The 14,261-nt window shown below is 39.6% G+C and overlaps 1 protein-coding gene across 1 annotated transcript in view; it reads right to left on the bottom strand.

Moving 5' to 3' along the window:
- AK9 (adenylate kinase 9) overlaps nt 1-14,261 on the bottom strand; it is a 72,490-nt gene that overhangs the window by 53,576 nt on the left and 4,653 nt on the right. The window contains exons 4-7 of the mRNA XM_061460167.1: nt 11,439-11,491; nt 11,258-11,354; nt 6,094-6,206; nt 816-992 (exon numbers count right to left, since the gene is read on the bottom strand). Of these exons, the coding sequence (XP_061316151.1) occupies nt 816-992; nt 6,094-6,206; nt 11,258-11,354; nt 11,439-11,491 (440 nt within the window). The remainder of the gene's footprint in view (nt 1-815; nt 993-6,093; nt 6,207-11,257; nt 11,355-11,438; nt 11,492-14,261) is intronic.

Genomic DNA, 14,261 nt, shown 5'->3' with positions numbered 1-14,261 from the left:
TCAAAGGTAAATAAAATAGATTTCCAGTGTATTGCAATTAGTCCAGTGATTGCTGACTGTGATCCTGTACTGATGAAGTGTAGATCCTGCAAATTCAGAGGAATGTGACTAGAACTTGCAGTGGTAAGTCTCTGGCCAGTATTATAAGTCAGAACAATTCAACCTGAATTCAATATTAATACCTTAATGAAAAGAAAAAAAAAAGAGAAAAGAAAATCCACGGGTAGTAGTCTAACACCTAAATCAGAAAACAAGCTACTATCCTGCAAATACTAGTAAAACTTGCTACAATAAACAAAATTTTAAAACTCTTTTTTCTTTTTGCTTAGACCAAGAAACAGGCAATATGGAGTCATACATCTCCTTATACACCCTTTTAACTTATGGAAAGAAAAAGTTCAGTGCCTTCTGAGTCAGAGATTGAATCCAGGTTAAGCTGTACAATAACCACCATTTTCTCTCATTTAAATCTACCACTTAAGCACTATGCCACATCTCTTAAAGCAGAACAGAAACTGACTTAAGGTTAAAGTTGAGCAGAAGTTTCTTCACTATGAGGGTGCTGAGGCACTGGAACGGGCTGCCCAGAGAAGTTGTGGCTGCCCCATGCCTGGCAGTGTTCAAGGCCAGGTTGATGGGACTTTGAGAAACCTGGTCTAGTGGCAGATGTCCCTGCCCATGGCAGGTGGGTTGGAACTAGATGACCTTTATGGTCCCTTCTAACCCTAACCATCCTATGATTCTATGAAAATTGTTCTGCTTTGTGAAGAGTACATTATAATACTTTGCACTCTTTAGATGTTAGCAATATTTACCTGTTCTTCCAGCTCTTTGTCTTCTTCTTCTGCTTCATTATCTTCTTCCTGCTGACCTTTCTTTTTCTTATGCTTTTCTATAATGTCAGGATCCCACTGGTTTCTCTGATACATCTGCCCTGAATCAGGGTGTTGTCTTTGTCCTGATATTCTTTGGCATAAATCATAATCTGAACACTAGCAAGGAATAATTAAAAAGAAATCATGTGTTTATTGTACTGCCATAATACTACTATTTTTTCTGAAACTGCATAATGGGGGGTAAGAGTCTGACAAATATTTGGATTCATAAACTTCTCCAATGACATTGAGTAAACATGAAATTTTCTAAAGCAGCAAATATTAAACAAAGACTTAAACACTTGCATAGTTTTTCCCCATCAGCACATCAGCATTTTACATTCTGTATCAGGAGCGTAATCACTACTTGAGCACATTGTACTATGCAAGTTATACTTTGCAGTATAACAAGTGTAGGTGCAGTTTATAGATAAAAGTACTTTGCAGACAGGCTCATGCTTGCTCTTTCAATTTATGCCAAAGTGGTTTGGACTTGAGCAAGATTAAGTTAATTTTACAAGGTGCCTCTGACCTCTCAAAGCTCTACTATTACCCAAAAGCATAATGCTATTGTGTCAGAAGCTAAAGGAGTTCAGCAATTTGGAGCTCTGGAAGAGAAAGATATGGTCTTTCTAGAAAAGCCCTGCAGACACAAATTTAGTTTAACATTAAACACCGATAAATCTGCATGTGGTATGTGGTGGTTGAATTATTAAGATTTGAGAGGTTTGACTAAAAAGTCTGTCCTAACTAGAACATTCCTAACTAAACACCCTAACTAAAACATTTACCCTAACTAAAACATTCCTTTCAACTAAAAGCTAACAATCTCTGACTGTTTCCACTTCCCTGCTTCTGAGCTAAGTTAACACTGGCTGTGCCACTAATATATGCTCCACGAGAGTCTTCTTACTACATTGTCACATTACGTACTATTTGATTCCTCTTAGAATTGTAGCTGTTAGCAAGATACCTGGACTTCAGATACCTGACTTTGCAACACTGAAAGGATTGTTTTTCTTTAACTCTTTCATTTCTCTCTTTTCTTTTTCCCCCTGCAACAAAAAGCCGGTTCGGTCTTTCCAATCACTCAGCAAAGGACAAGGGATCAGAAGAGGAGATACCTGAATGTTCACTGTGATCATAGTTAATAAAGCTTCTATCATCTCAGCTGTCCTGAACTATACATGCATTAATACACACTTAAAGTCCCCAGATCTCCAGAAGGTCTTAAGATAGATACCATAAAATTCTACCATGGAATTTGAGGTGGGCCGCAATAAAAAATAATCTTTCTTCCTTTCTAATCACTGACACCTACCCTTCAGACATATATGAAAAACCTGAGATAACACAAAAATACTGTACTTAGAATCACAGAATCATAAAATAGCTAGGGTTGGAAAGGACATGAAGATCATCTAGTTCCAACCCCCCTGCCATGGGCAGGGACACCTCACACTAAACCAGGTCACCCAAGGCTTTGTCCAACCTGGCCTTGAACACCTTGAACACATTATTCCAAGTGAGGTCTCACGAGAGCAGAGTAGAGGGGCAGGATCACCTCCTTCGACCTGCTGGTCACGCTCCTTTTGATGCAGCCCAGGATACAGTTGGCTTTCTGGGCTGCAAGCGCACAATGAAGCTGGCTCATGTATCAACCGAACCATACAGCTTGGTGTCATCAGCAAACTTGCTGAGGGTGCACTCAATCCCACTGTCCATGTCAGCGACAAAGATGTTGAACAAGACCGGTCCCAACATCGATCCCTGAAGGACACCACTCGTTACTGGTCTCCAGCCAGACATTGAGCCATTGACTACAACTCTTTGCGTGTGGCCATCCAGCCAGTTCTTTATCGACCGAGTGGTCCATCCATCAAATTGATGTCTCTCCAATTTAGAGACAAGGATGTCTTGTGGGACAGTGTCGAACGCTTTGCACAAGTCCAGGTAGATGACATCAACTGCTCTATCCCTGTCCATCAGTTCTGTAGCCTCATCATAGAAGGCCACCAAATTGGTCAGGCAGCATTTCTCCTTAGTGAAGACATGCTGGCTGTCACCAAGCACCTTGTTGTTTTTCATGTGCCTCAGCATGCCTTCCAGGAGAATCTGCTCCAAGATTTTGCCAGGCACAGAGGTGAGACTAACTGGTCTGGAGTTTCCTGGATCATCCATTTTCCCTTTCTTGAAAATGGGGATTATATTTGCCTTTTTCCATTGTCGGGAACTTCATCTGACTGCCATGATTTCTCAAATATGATGGACAGTGGCTTAGCAGCTTCATTCCCTAGCACCTTCAGGACCCACGGATGGATTTCATCAGGTCCCATGGACTTGTGCACGTTCAGGTTCTTAAGATGGTCTCGAACCAGATCCTCTCCTACAGTGGGCCCAAGGTCTTCGTTCTCACAGACCCTGCGTCTGCCTTCCAAGACTCGGGCGATGTGGTCAGAGCCTTTGCCAGTGAAAGCTGAGGCAAAGAAATCATTCAGAACCTCAGCCTTCTCCAAATACAGGGTAGCCAGTTCTCCCCAGAGCTTCCTGAGGGGGCCCATGTTGTCGCTAGTCTGTCTTTTATTTGCAATGTACCTATAGAATCCCTTCCTGTTATCCTTAACGTCCCTAGCCAAGTGTAATTCTAACTGGGCCTTAGCTTTCCTAACCTGGTCCCTCACTTCCCGGACTACATCTCTGTATCCTTCCCAGGCCACCTGTCCTTGCTTCCACGTTTTATAAGCTTCTGTTTTCCCCTCAAAGTTTCTTCTGCAGCTCCTTATCCATTCAAGGAGGTCTCCCGGCCCTCCTGCTACACTTCCTTCTAGCTGGGATGCAACACTCCTGAGCTTGTAGTAGGTGATCCTTGAATATCAGCCAACAGCCTTGGGCCCCCCTGCCCTCTAGGGCTATATCCCATGGAACCTTACTAAGCAGGTTCCTGAAGAGGCCAAAGTCTGCTCTCTTGAAGTCCAGGGCAGTGAGCATGCTGCACACTCTCCTCACTGTCCTGAGGATCTCAAATTTGACCATCTCGTGATCGCTGCATCCAAGGCTGCCCTGGAGCGTCACATTTGCAATGAGCCCTTCCCTGTTGGTGAGCACGAGGTCAAGCATGGCACCTCTCCTTGTCAGCTCCTATATTACTTGCAGAAGGAAATTGTCTTCCACACAATTGAGGAACCTCCTGGATTGCTTCTGCCAGGCCGTACCATCCCTCCAACAGATATCAGGGTGGTTGAAGTCCCCCATGAGAACGGCCTGCGAGCACGAGGCTGCTCCTATCTGTCTATAGAGTGCTTCATCCACAGAGTCCTCTTGATCAGGCGTTAAGATCAAATTGTTACAGAAACAGCAAATTGATTTCTACAGAAAATACAAAGCTTTTGAGATTGCATTGCTGGCAATAGGCCCACTGCACTCATTTCCTGAGGTATCTCTTGAAGTATTCCAATAATTTAGGGTATTTCTATATTTCTACAGTCATGTAGCTGACATGACTGCTATAGGACCCAGCAAATTTTGAAACAGGGAAGGAGAAATTCAATCTGTTTTCTCCTTTCAAAAGTGCATTTTCTGTCCTTTTTCTTGGAGAGAAAATATTTCTCTAAATTGGTCTGCTAATAACAGTATTTCATCATTTCCAGAGTTATCTAGAATCTCCCTTCTCACTTTCTTTTTGGTATAATGAAAATGGTTACAATTCTAACATACCTGTGAAAACAGCTTGAACCCACTGAAATCAAAAGCAATATTATACATTTGATTTTGGGACAAGGATTTTGAATGAGCATTCAGTCTCAGTCATCTTCCCAGGGGAGAAGATGATGTAACTACAAGAAGTCAAGAATTCTGTGTTCTTTCTAGTGTAATTAGTATCACTCTTCTATTTGTACTGCTGCACATGAAACTATACAACATATCTTCTCAAGAACTAGGATTTCTCGGTATCTGGTATTGAAACAAAGATGGACTTTCTGTAGCTGAAAAAATCAAAACTGCCAGAAAAGCAGTACACTGATATGTTTCTCTGATGTTTTAAGGTCTTTCTATGAGCACAGAAAGAAAGGTTTAAAATAGGCACTCACAAATTTTCATTTTGGTCAAACAGATTAAGTCTCAAAAATATGACTTTCACAGAATTAAATCTTGCAAAGTTATAGACTAGGTCCATGCATTGGAATTTAGCATCTGACTAACCACATAGGTATTACAACTAGAATCAAAATCCCAATAAGAATGGAGCACAACACCAGAGGCTGATTATTCAGAGTTGGCTTGGCAGCTCTTTCTGCACATTCAGAGTAAAATATGGAAATACTCTAGCTGATAATAAATAAAAAAAAATTGCAAGAGAAAAGGCCTGAGCCCTTGTTCATTATTATATATACCACTACTTCATCTGCATGGAATCTGTCAAAATTTGGTGTAGGGGCCAGCTAGTATTCTTCCCTGGTAAATACCTGGGCACAATCTGCAGAATGTCACAAGCCTGTTTTTTTTCCCAGCAGGCAGTTCGGACACGGACACGCCATTCTGGCTAACAAGATAGATGAGCTGTGTTCTGCCAAAGCAGTTGGCTTGATGCCTGAAGAGTCACTCTTGATTCATTTTATTTACTAATATGGACGTAGCTGGCAAGTCCATTCTTCTAAGTTACACTGAGAAAGTCTTCTTAATCCTATACTAACAAAGATTTATATTTCTCTCTCTATGATCAGAGTCACTTTTGTAAAACGTCTGGTCTGTCACATTACTGTCATGAAGAAATTGAGATTTGTAAGTGAGATGAATTAATAATGACTAAGAAGCAGTTTCACAGTTATTGAGTAAAAAATGAAACAATTAGCTCTCTAACATCCATATATGAAAAGGCCCTTCCAGAAACATATGCATGGCAGACGCACATGTATCCAAAATTCCATAATAATCATATTATTCAGAGTTTTCTTGAAAACCTGTGCCTTCCATTTGTTAGAAATGCAAAAACTAAGTGCTACTGAAGTTTTAGGAAATGTTTATTATTTTACATGAGTAATACTTATAATGGAGTGAGCTAGTGTAATTTCATTCCAATACAAAAGAGAACAATTTATTATTGCTCAAAAAAATACTATATGCAGATGCAAAGGGAAAAACAATATCTTTTGACATATGCAGCATATGAGTTCAATAGTAATTAGAAAAATTACTAGCAAGTTACTGAAGATGACATTACCTTAATGTTGATCAGGAAATCCGGTTTTAATTTTAGATTCTTTATTTTCTGTACTTGCTGTGAAACAGTCATGTATTCCTCTGAGAGAGAAGGAAATCCACTAAGAACATAACCTGCCAAATACATTTTATTAAATATATCTATTAGAAGGTTATGACAAATATAGCACTAGTTACACTCACCTCCTTTAAACAATACATGTATTTCATGGCACAACTCTAAACCATGTACATGACACTATTAAGAAAATTCTGCACCCATGTCTACTTCAGAAGAAATACAAACAAAAGGGTGTTTTCAACTTGATAAAGGGCTCTCAAAGTCTGTGAAGGCAGTTAAGAAATATAAGAAAGATGTAGACATTAAAGATCATACTCAGACCACCTGCTTCATATGTCTAGCTCAGACACTGGAGCATGAATTATTAATAAGCTTTTAGTGACCACTTTTGCTACTATAAGACTTTATAAAAAGCATAGCAAAAGGAAGACAATCTATGGTACAAAACATTTTAACTAGGAGTCCAGGCTTTTTATACAGCCTTTACAGAACTTCACTTCTATAGACAATCATAGAAGTATAGAATAGTTAGGGTTGGAAAGGACCTTAAGGTCATCTAATTCCAACCCCCCTGCCATGGGCAGGGACACCTCCCACTAAACCATGTCACCCAAGGCTCTGTCCAACCTGGCCTTGAACACCACGAGGGATGGAACATTCACAACTTCCCTGGCCAACCCATTCCAGTGCCTCACCACCCTAACAGGAAAGAATTTCCTCCTTATATCCAGTCTAAACTTCCTTTGTTTAAGTTTTAATCGTTACCCTTTGTCCTGTCACTTCAGTCCCTAAAGAAGAGTCCCTCCCCAGCATCCCTATAGGCTCCCTTCAGATACTGGAAGGCTGCTATGAGGTCTCCCCGCAGCCTTCTCTTCTCCAGGCTGAACAGCCCCAACCTCCTCAGCCGGTCTTCATACGGGAGGGGCTCCAGTCCCCTGATCATCCTCGTGGCCCTCCTCTGGACTTGGTCCAACAGTTCCATGTCCTTTTTATGTTGAAGACACCAGAACTGCACACAATACTCCAAGTGAGGTCTCACAAGAGCAGAATAGAGGGGCAGGATCACCTCCTTCGACCTGCTGGTCACGCTCCTTTTGATGCAGCCCAGGATACAGTGGCTTTCTGGGCTGCAAGCGCACAATGAAGCCGGCTCATGTTCATTTTCTCATCGACCAACACCCCCAAGTCCTTCTCCACAGGGCTGCTCTGAATCTCTTCTCTGCCCAACCTGTAGCTGTGCCTGGGATTGCTCCGACCCAGGTGTAGGACCTTGCACTTGGCATGGTTAAACTGCATAAGGCTAGCATCAGCCCAGCTCACAAGCATGTCAAGGTCCCTCTGGATGGCATTCCTTCCCTCCAGCGTATCAACCGAACCACACAGCTTGGTGTCATCGGCAAACTTGCTGAGGGTGCACTCAATCCCACTGTCCATTTCACCGACAAAAATGTTGAACAAGATCGGTCCCAACATCGATCCCTGAAGGACACCACTTGTTACTGGTCTCCAGCCAGACATTGAGCCATTGACCACAACTTTTTGCATGTGGCCATCCAGCCAGTTCTTTATAGACCGAGTGGTCCACCTACCAAATTGATGTCTCTCCAATTTAGAGACAAGGATGTCTTGTGGGACAGTGTCTAACGCTTTGCACAAGTCCAGGTAGATGACATCAACTGCTCTATCCCTGTCCATCAGTTCTGTAGCCTCATCATAGAAGGCCACCAAATTGGTCAGGCAGCATTTCTCCTTAGTGAAGCCATGCTGGCTGTCACCAAGCACCTTGTTGTTTTTCATGTGCCTCAGCATACCTTCCAGGAGAATCTGCTTCAAGATTTTGCCAGGCACAGAGGTGAGACTGACTGGTCTGGAGTTTCCTGGATCATCCATTTTCCCTTTCTTGAAAATGGGGATTATATTTGCCTTTTTCCATTGTCGGGAACTTCACCTGACTGCCATGATTTCTCAAATATGATGGACAGTGGCTTAGCAGCTTCATTCCCTAGCACCTTCAGGACCCACGGATGGATTTCATCAGGTCCCATGGACTTGTGCACGTTCAGGTTCTTAAGATGGTCTCGAACCAGATCCTCTCCTACAGTGGGCCCAAGGTCTTCGTTCTCACAGACCCTGCGTCTGCCTTCCAAGACTCGGGCGATGTGGTCAGAGCCTTTGCCAGTGAAAGCTGAGGCAAAGAAATCATTCAGAACCTCAGCCTTCTCCAAATACAGGGTAGCCAGTTCTCCTGATAGCTTCCAGAGGGGGCCCACGTTGTCCCTAGTCTGTCTTTTTAGTGATTTTGGTTTTAGTAATTTTTCACAATAGTGAGCCTGAATATCCCTTTGGGATACACAGTGCTCCTGGAACTTAAATCCTCTCAAAAGGAGGCACCAGGAACACAGTGTGCATATTGAAGTGCCTAACTTTGCAAGCATCCATTTACTCAGGATTCACAATGCTGAGTCCTCTTTGGCAGACAGACACTGAATGTCTGGCTGTGATAATACCTTCTTCCTACCGTATAGCAAGGAACTCAATATTCATGAGGCCAGAATGAGAGACTAAAGAACAATCAGGTGGATTTTTTAAGTCTAATAGTGAGAATATTCCCTCAGAGAAATGGTTCATGCTCAAAATGCGTAGAATTTTATGCAATAACATTTAAATGCAGGACTAATACAAAACCATAACAGTAGTCTTTGCAAGAGGTATTAGGACTGAAGATGATTCTTTCTTTGGGGAGCTATTATCCATACATGCAAAATTTATATTGTCATTCCTCTAGGAAGCACACAGTGACCCACACCTTAAGTGTTTCTATGCAAGCTCATTGGAGCTTTCTCACTGGGGTGTGCATTAGAAGACTGCAGGAAATAATGGCACACACAAAGCTAGAGCACCCACCTTTCCCACAGAAAGTGTGTGTAGATAGGTCAATATGCATTCTTAGAAAAGAGAATGCGTGCTTGTAAACTGTCCGTGTTCGAGAGAGGGTTTGCATGTTTGAGTGTACTGTTTGGAATTAGTTTTAGGAGGGTGTTCAGAAATTTGCAGGTGTTGATTAGTATTTGGCAAGTGTCTAGTGCTGTGGATTGTCTGTTTTGTGGCTAATATTTAACCTTTTCACGGATCACCAGTTCATTGATTATCAGTTAATTGTGTATCATTAAAAAATCTATAAGCAACTTTGGTCCTGATATAAGTCATGCTAATTGAACAGTTTCCCTGTGACATAGATTTTTAATTTGTAAATATTATTTAGGTTAACATAAGAACTTCTGGTTGTTTTCGTACTCTATTCAAAAAAATAATTGGCAAGCATGTCAGCTAAATGGGGCTTATAATTCTGCATTTTCTTACCTACAATACCCTAAATTATAAGTACGCTTGTTATTTTCCAGTCCCTAACTTATTTTTTAAAAAGACATTATTATCTCAAGAAATAGCTTCATACCTGACCTTCAGAAGTACAAAAAAAAAAACCCAAGCAAACTGTTTTTAGTGACTTACAATTTTTTAAATATTTTGCTTTAGTACTTCCAAATAACTTTGACAAATCAGTCTCCAACATGTGTTTATTATTTAAGTCAGAAGAGTATAATTGAAAATACCTTACTGCGTGTACTGTTTGGAAACTTCTATTTTACAGTGTTAAAACCAGATGTTCAAAGTAAAAAACTCAGCCTCTCATGCAAACTGCTTTTAAAATCTTTAATGAATAATTAACAGTGAATTGACTGATTAGTTCCTGCTGAAAGTCTACTTAAGCTTTTCAAGGATTATATTAAGATCATTTTTGCTAAATAAAAAATCATAAGAACTAGAAAATAATAAAAATTGGTTTTGGGGCTGAGATCTAGTTGGCAGGATAAATAGTGAGAATTCTATTCCTTGCTACTTTGGGTCATCTGTAATATAGAAAATGGCTTGGCTACAAAAAGCAGACTTTTATCAATTTCCTAGACATGTTTCCAGTCTCTAGGACCTTTGTGGTACTCTGTGATTAGACACATTTTAGGCATTCATCACCAGCGTGACTCAAAGAGGGGAACTAAGATAACATACGTCTCTTTGTGCTTCTAATAAAGACCTGACATGGATTAAGAAACTGGCAGTTCTGCTGCTACTTCCTCCCTCATAATTTTGTTTTTTTATAATCTCCTTTTTAAAAAAAATCTCTATTTCTCTTTTGCATAGCGTTTTAAAAGCGTAGTTTCACCAGGTAAGGCTGCAACTTTTGCAAAACTGTTGCATCTTGGACTAGGAAAGGAATAAAAGCAATTGCAACTGAAAGCTCATAGAAGCATGCTAGTTTTCAGAGCAGCAGAATGGTACGTTTGTAACATTTTCTTGTCACTATATCTGTCTCTCTCCTACAATGGAAATTTCAAATAAAAGCAACAGCAGGAAAAAGAAATTAAATTTTCTTTTACTTTCTTTCCACTTAGCAATATATTTGTTTTCTCTTCAGGAAAACACGTTCAGATTCCAGCAATATCTACAGCGCTAGACTTAAGAGCCTCAATTAACATCATCTTTCCTCAAAAAGAATTAGTATCACTACAAACACTATTGTCATCCAACTTATTCCCAGTGACAAAATGCAAAGTGAATAAACAATTTTGTAAGGAAAAAAAAAAAAAAAAGGAAGTGTAATAGTGTAATATTTTCAATATTTTATTTTTTTTGCTATCTTGTTTTCCTTCTTCATTATTTTAAACGTTCAATATATTTTTGCTAGTGGGATTTTGTAGTTGTTGTTCTTACAGAAATATTCAAGAGAAAAAAACCTGTATTTTAAAGCACAGAACTTTTCTAACCTGATACAACTGTTAAACGAGAGTCATAGTAACACTTAAAATTTGGGGCAAATTCATTTTCTCAAAATTAACACAGCATAGGACTGGTATGACATTTTCTGATTTCCCATATTGGTAAATTCATCCGTAAATACATTCTCAGTTTAGAAGTATTCCACAACTGAAGGAGCACAAGAAAAAGTTCTACTGTCTAAAATAAATTATATTTGAGCAGTAATGGATGCAAAGTATATCATAATTGTAGCTAGCTCATTCTAAGAAGCTTAAGTTATAAATATACTTACCAAAATGAGTAACTTGTGGCGACTCAATCTTTTTCAGTATCATTTCTGTAACCAGTTCTTCGGAAATACTTTGACCTTTAAAAAGCAACTCTTGACACTAAGGTAAAATTCAAAACATAGTCTTACATAACATGTATTTGTCAAGAATGTGACAAAACTCACTAGAAGGTAAGACATTTACCTTAAACCCATACTCTGTTTTTTCTTGAATATTTGTTTGGATTACTTCCAAAGCTGAGGAAACACAACAGATGGAATAAATTTAAAATAATTAATAAAACACATATTCTATAAAGACATGTACATGCAGATACATACATACACATTCACACATAGGAGTGTGAGTGCATCTTTCATCCAGAGATTATATTGTCTTTAACCACAGAGTGTGTCTTTCTAAGTTATGGTATCTCAGATCTTTTCTTTCATTCCCTTAGTAACTTAGTCCAATAAAAAGGACATGGAACTGTTGGAACAAGTCCAGAGGAGGGCCATGAGGATGATCAGGGGACTGGAGCACCTCCTGTATGAAGAGGCTGAGAAAGTTGGGGCTGTTCAGCCTGGAGAAGAGAAGGCTGTGGGGAGACCTCATAGCAGCCTTCCAGTATCTGAAGGGGGGTCACAGGGATGCTGGGGAGGGACTCTTCTTTAGGGACTGAAGTGACAGGACAAAGGGTAACGGGTTAAAACTTAAACAGGGGAAGTTTAGACTGGATATAAGGAGGAAATTCTTTCCTGTTAGGGTGGTGAGGCACTGGAATGTGTTGGCCAGGGAAGTTGTGAATGTTCCACCCCTGGCGGTGTTCAAGGCCAGGTTGGTTAGAGCCTTGGGTGACATGGTTTAGTGTGAGGTGTCCCTGCCCATGGCAGGGGGGTTGGAACTAGATGATCTTCAGGTCCTTTCCAACCCTAACTATTCTATGATTCTATGTATGTGTGATCCAAGCAACCAGACTGTTTTTGAATGAACAGCTATTATATTTAGGGCCATTATTATATTTTGTCATCCAGAACTTGGTACTTTCTGGCAATGTCTGGGTAGATGACTTCCCTACTGTCTAACCCTACAAATAATACTGATAAGTGCACAACAGAAGCCTTGCAGGATTACTTTAACTAATGACTTATAGCAAATTGGCATTCCTGCTGTGTAATTCAGATGTGTTTTTGAGCTCAAACACTTCACAGATTTTAAAAGTAGGTTTTAGAAAAAGAACTGTTTAGACACACAGAACTATCTGATTTAAAAAAGATCTTAAAAAAAACACTCCTTATACAGTCTAATTATCTAAATAAATACTTAATAAATATCTTAAATAAATACTAAATTTAACACCCATTAAATTCAAAGACCTCTTCTCTGTCTCCGTGAACAGCGACATCATAGCAGAATGATCCTGGAAGTCTTTCACACTTCTATACCATTGAAAGAAGCAAACACTTAAAAATGTTTTTAAATACCCTTAAGACCACATCTATCTTATTAATAAACTAGGCCAGGGAAAGGTCCTGAAGCCAGATGACTGATACCTATATAGCTAAAATCTTTCTTCCTAAAACCTGGTGGCTGTTTTCAAACTGCTCCTAGTAGTAACGATGACTTGCTCATACTATCCTTCATACTGTGAATAGGTGCTTAGGAGAACAGTATTTGTCATAGGCCAAAACTGAGACAGGGAATGTACTAAGCAATACAAATAACTGAAAATCAGCACTGTATGTGTACCCTGACCCGATTTATTTATGAGTATAAATTATTTACCAATTAATTGGAGAAATGGATTGAAAGTATTTTGTGAAATTAAAAAGACTGCAAACTATTCTATTGAATAATTCTCTAGCATCTTGGATTATTTTTTAACAGATACTGATACACTGGAGTGAGTCCATTGGAGGGCACCAAGATGATTAGAAGTGCTGAGCATACTAGGAGCAGTCAAAAGAACTGACCTTGTTCAGCCTGGAGAAAACAGGATAGCTCTTATTGCTGTCTAAAACCACTTACTGGCAAGGCACAAAGACAGAACCACTCCTTTCACAGAAGTGCAGATAGGACAGGAAGCACCACACACAAGCAGGAACACGAAGAATTCCAGGGGGGTAATTAGGAAGCAATTTTTCATTGTGAAGGTAGTCAAACATTGGAAAGTGTTGCCCAGAGTGGTGGTGGAGTCTCCGTCCTTAGAGATATTCCAGATTCAGCTGGATATAGTCCTGAGCAACCTTCACTAGTTGATCCTGCTTTTAGTGGAAGGCTGGACTCAATGACCTCTGGACGTCACAGAATCATATAACATTTTGAGTTGGAAGGGACCTTAAAGCTCATCTAGTTCCAGCTTTATGCCATAGGCAGGAACACCTTCCACTAGACTAGGTTGCTCAAAGCCCCCTCCAACCTGGCCTTGAGCGCTGCCAGGATGTGTAGAGGATGACTAGCTAAAAATTACTTCTCCCAGATTAATATTGATATATATTGAATTTCTTTGTTTCTTTGGTTTTGGTTTTTTAATGTGGAAAATTAAAAAAATCGATAGACATTTGTCAGTAGTGGTTTAAATACATTCAAACAGTGTGGATTGGCTAAGATCACTTTGAATTTCGTTCTGATCTATGTTTTGACCAAGCATTAATATTTTGTTGGACAATACTATGAAGTAAAAGTTTTATATTTACATAAGTCAAAATAGAACTTTATTAAAACAGAATTTTACCATGTTATAATTCAAAATCTTCAAAATAAAATAAAGATACACCATTTGACAAATAACCCTACATACTCACAGGAATACAAAGTGTTACACTATCCACTAGAGGAATTTTATTAGAATAATAAAAAATGCCAGGGGACACATTTAAAAGAAAAAAAAAAGGTAATGAAAATTGATACGTAGTTATTTCATAAACAGAATAACTGTACACATATGCACCATAAAATCAGATTTATAATTTGGTGTTCCCAAAGAGGCACTCAAGAAACTGCTTTATAGTTAAGGTTATGATGTGC

Source organism: Pezoporus flaviventris, unplaced genomic scaffold, assembly GCF_033815535.1.
Source record: "Pezoporus flaviventris isolate CSIRO_AGI_PZ_B2104156 unplaced genomic scaffold, CSIRO_AGI_Pfla_v1 ptg000031l, whole genome shotgun sequence".
NCBI lineage: Eukaryota > Metazoa > Chordata > Aves > Psittaciformes > Psittacidae > Pezoporus > Pezoporus flaviventris.
This window is presented reverse-complemented; position numbering and strand designations above follow the sequence as displayed.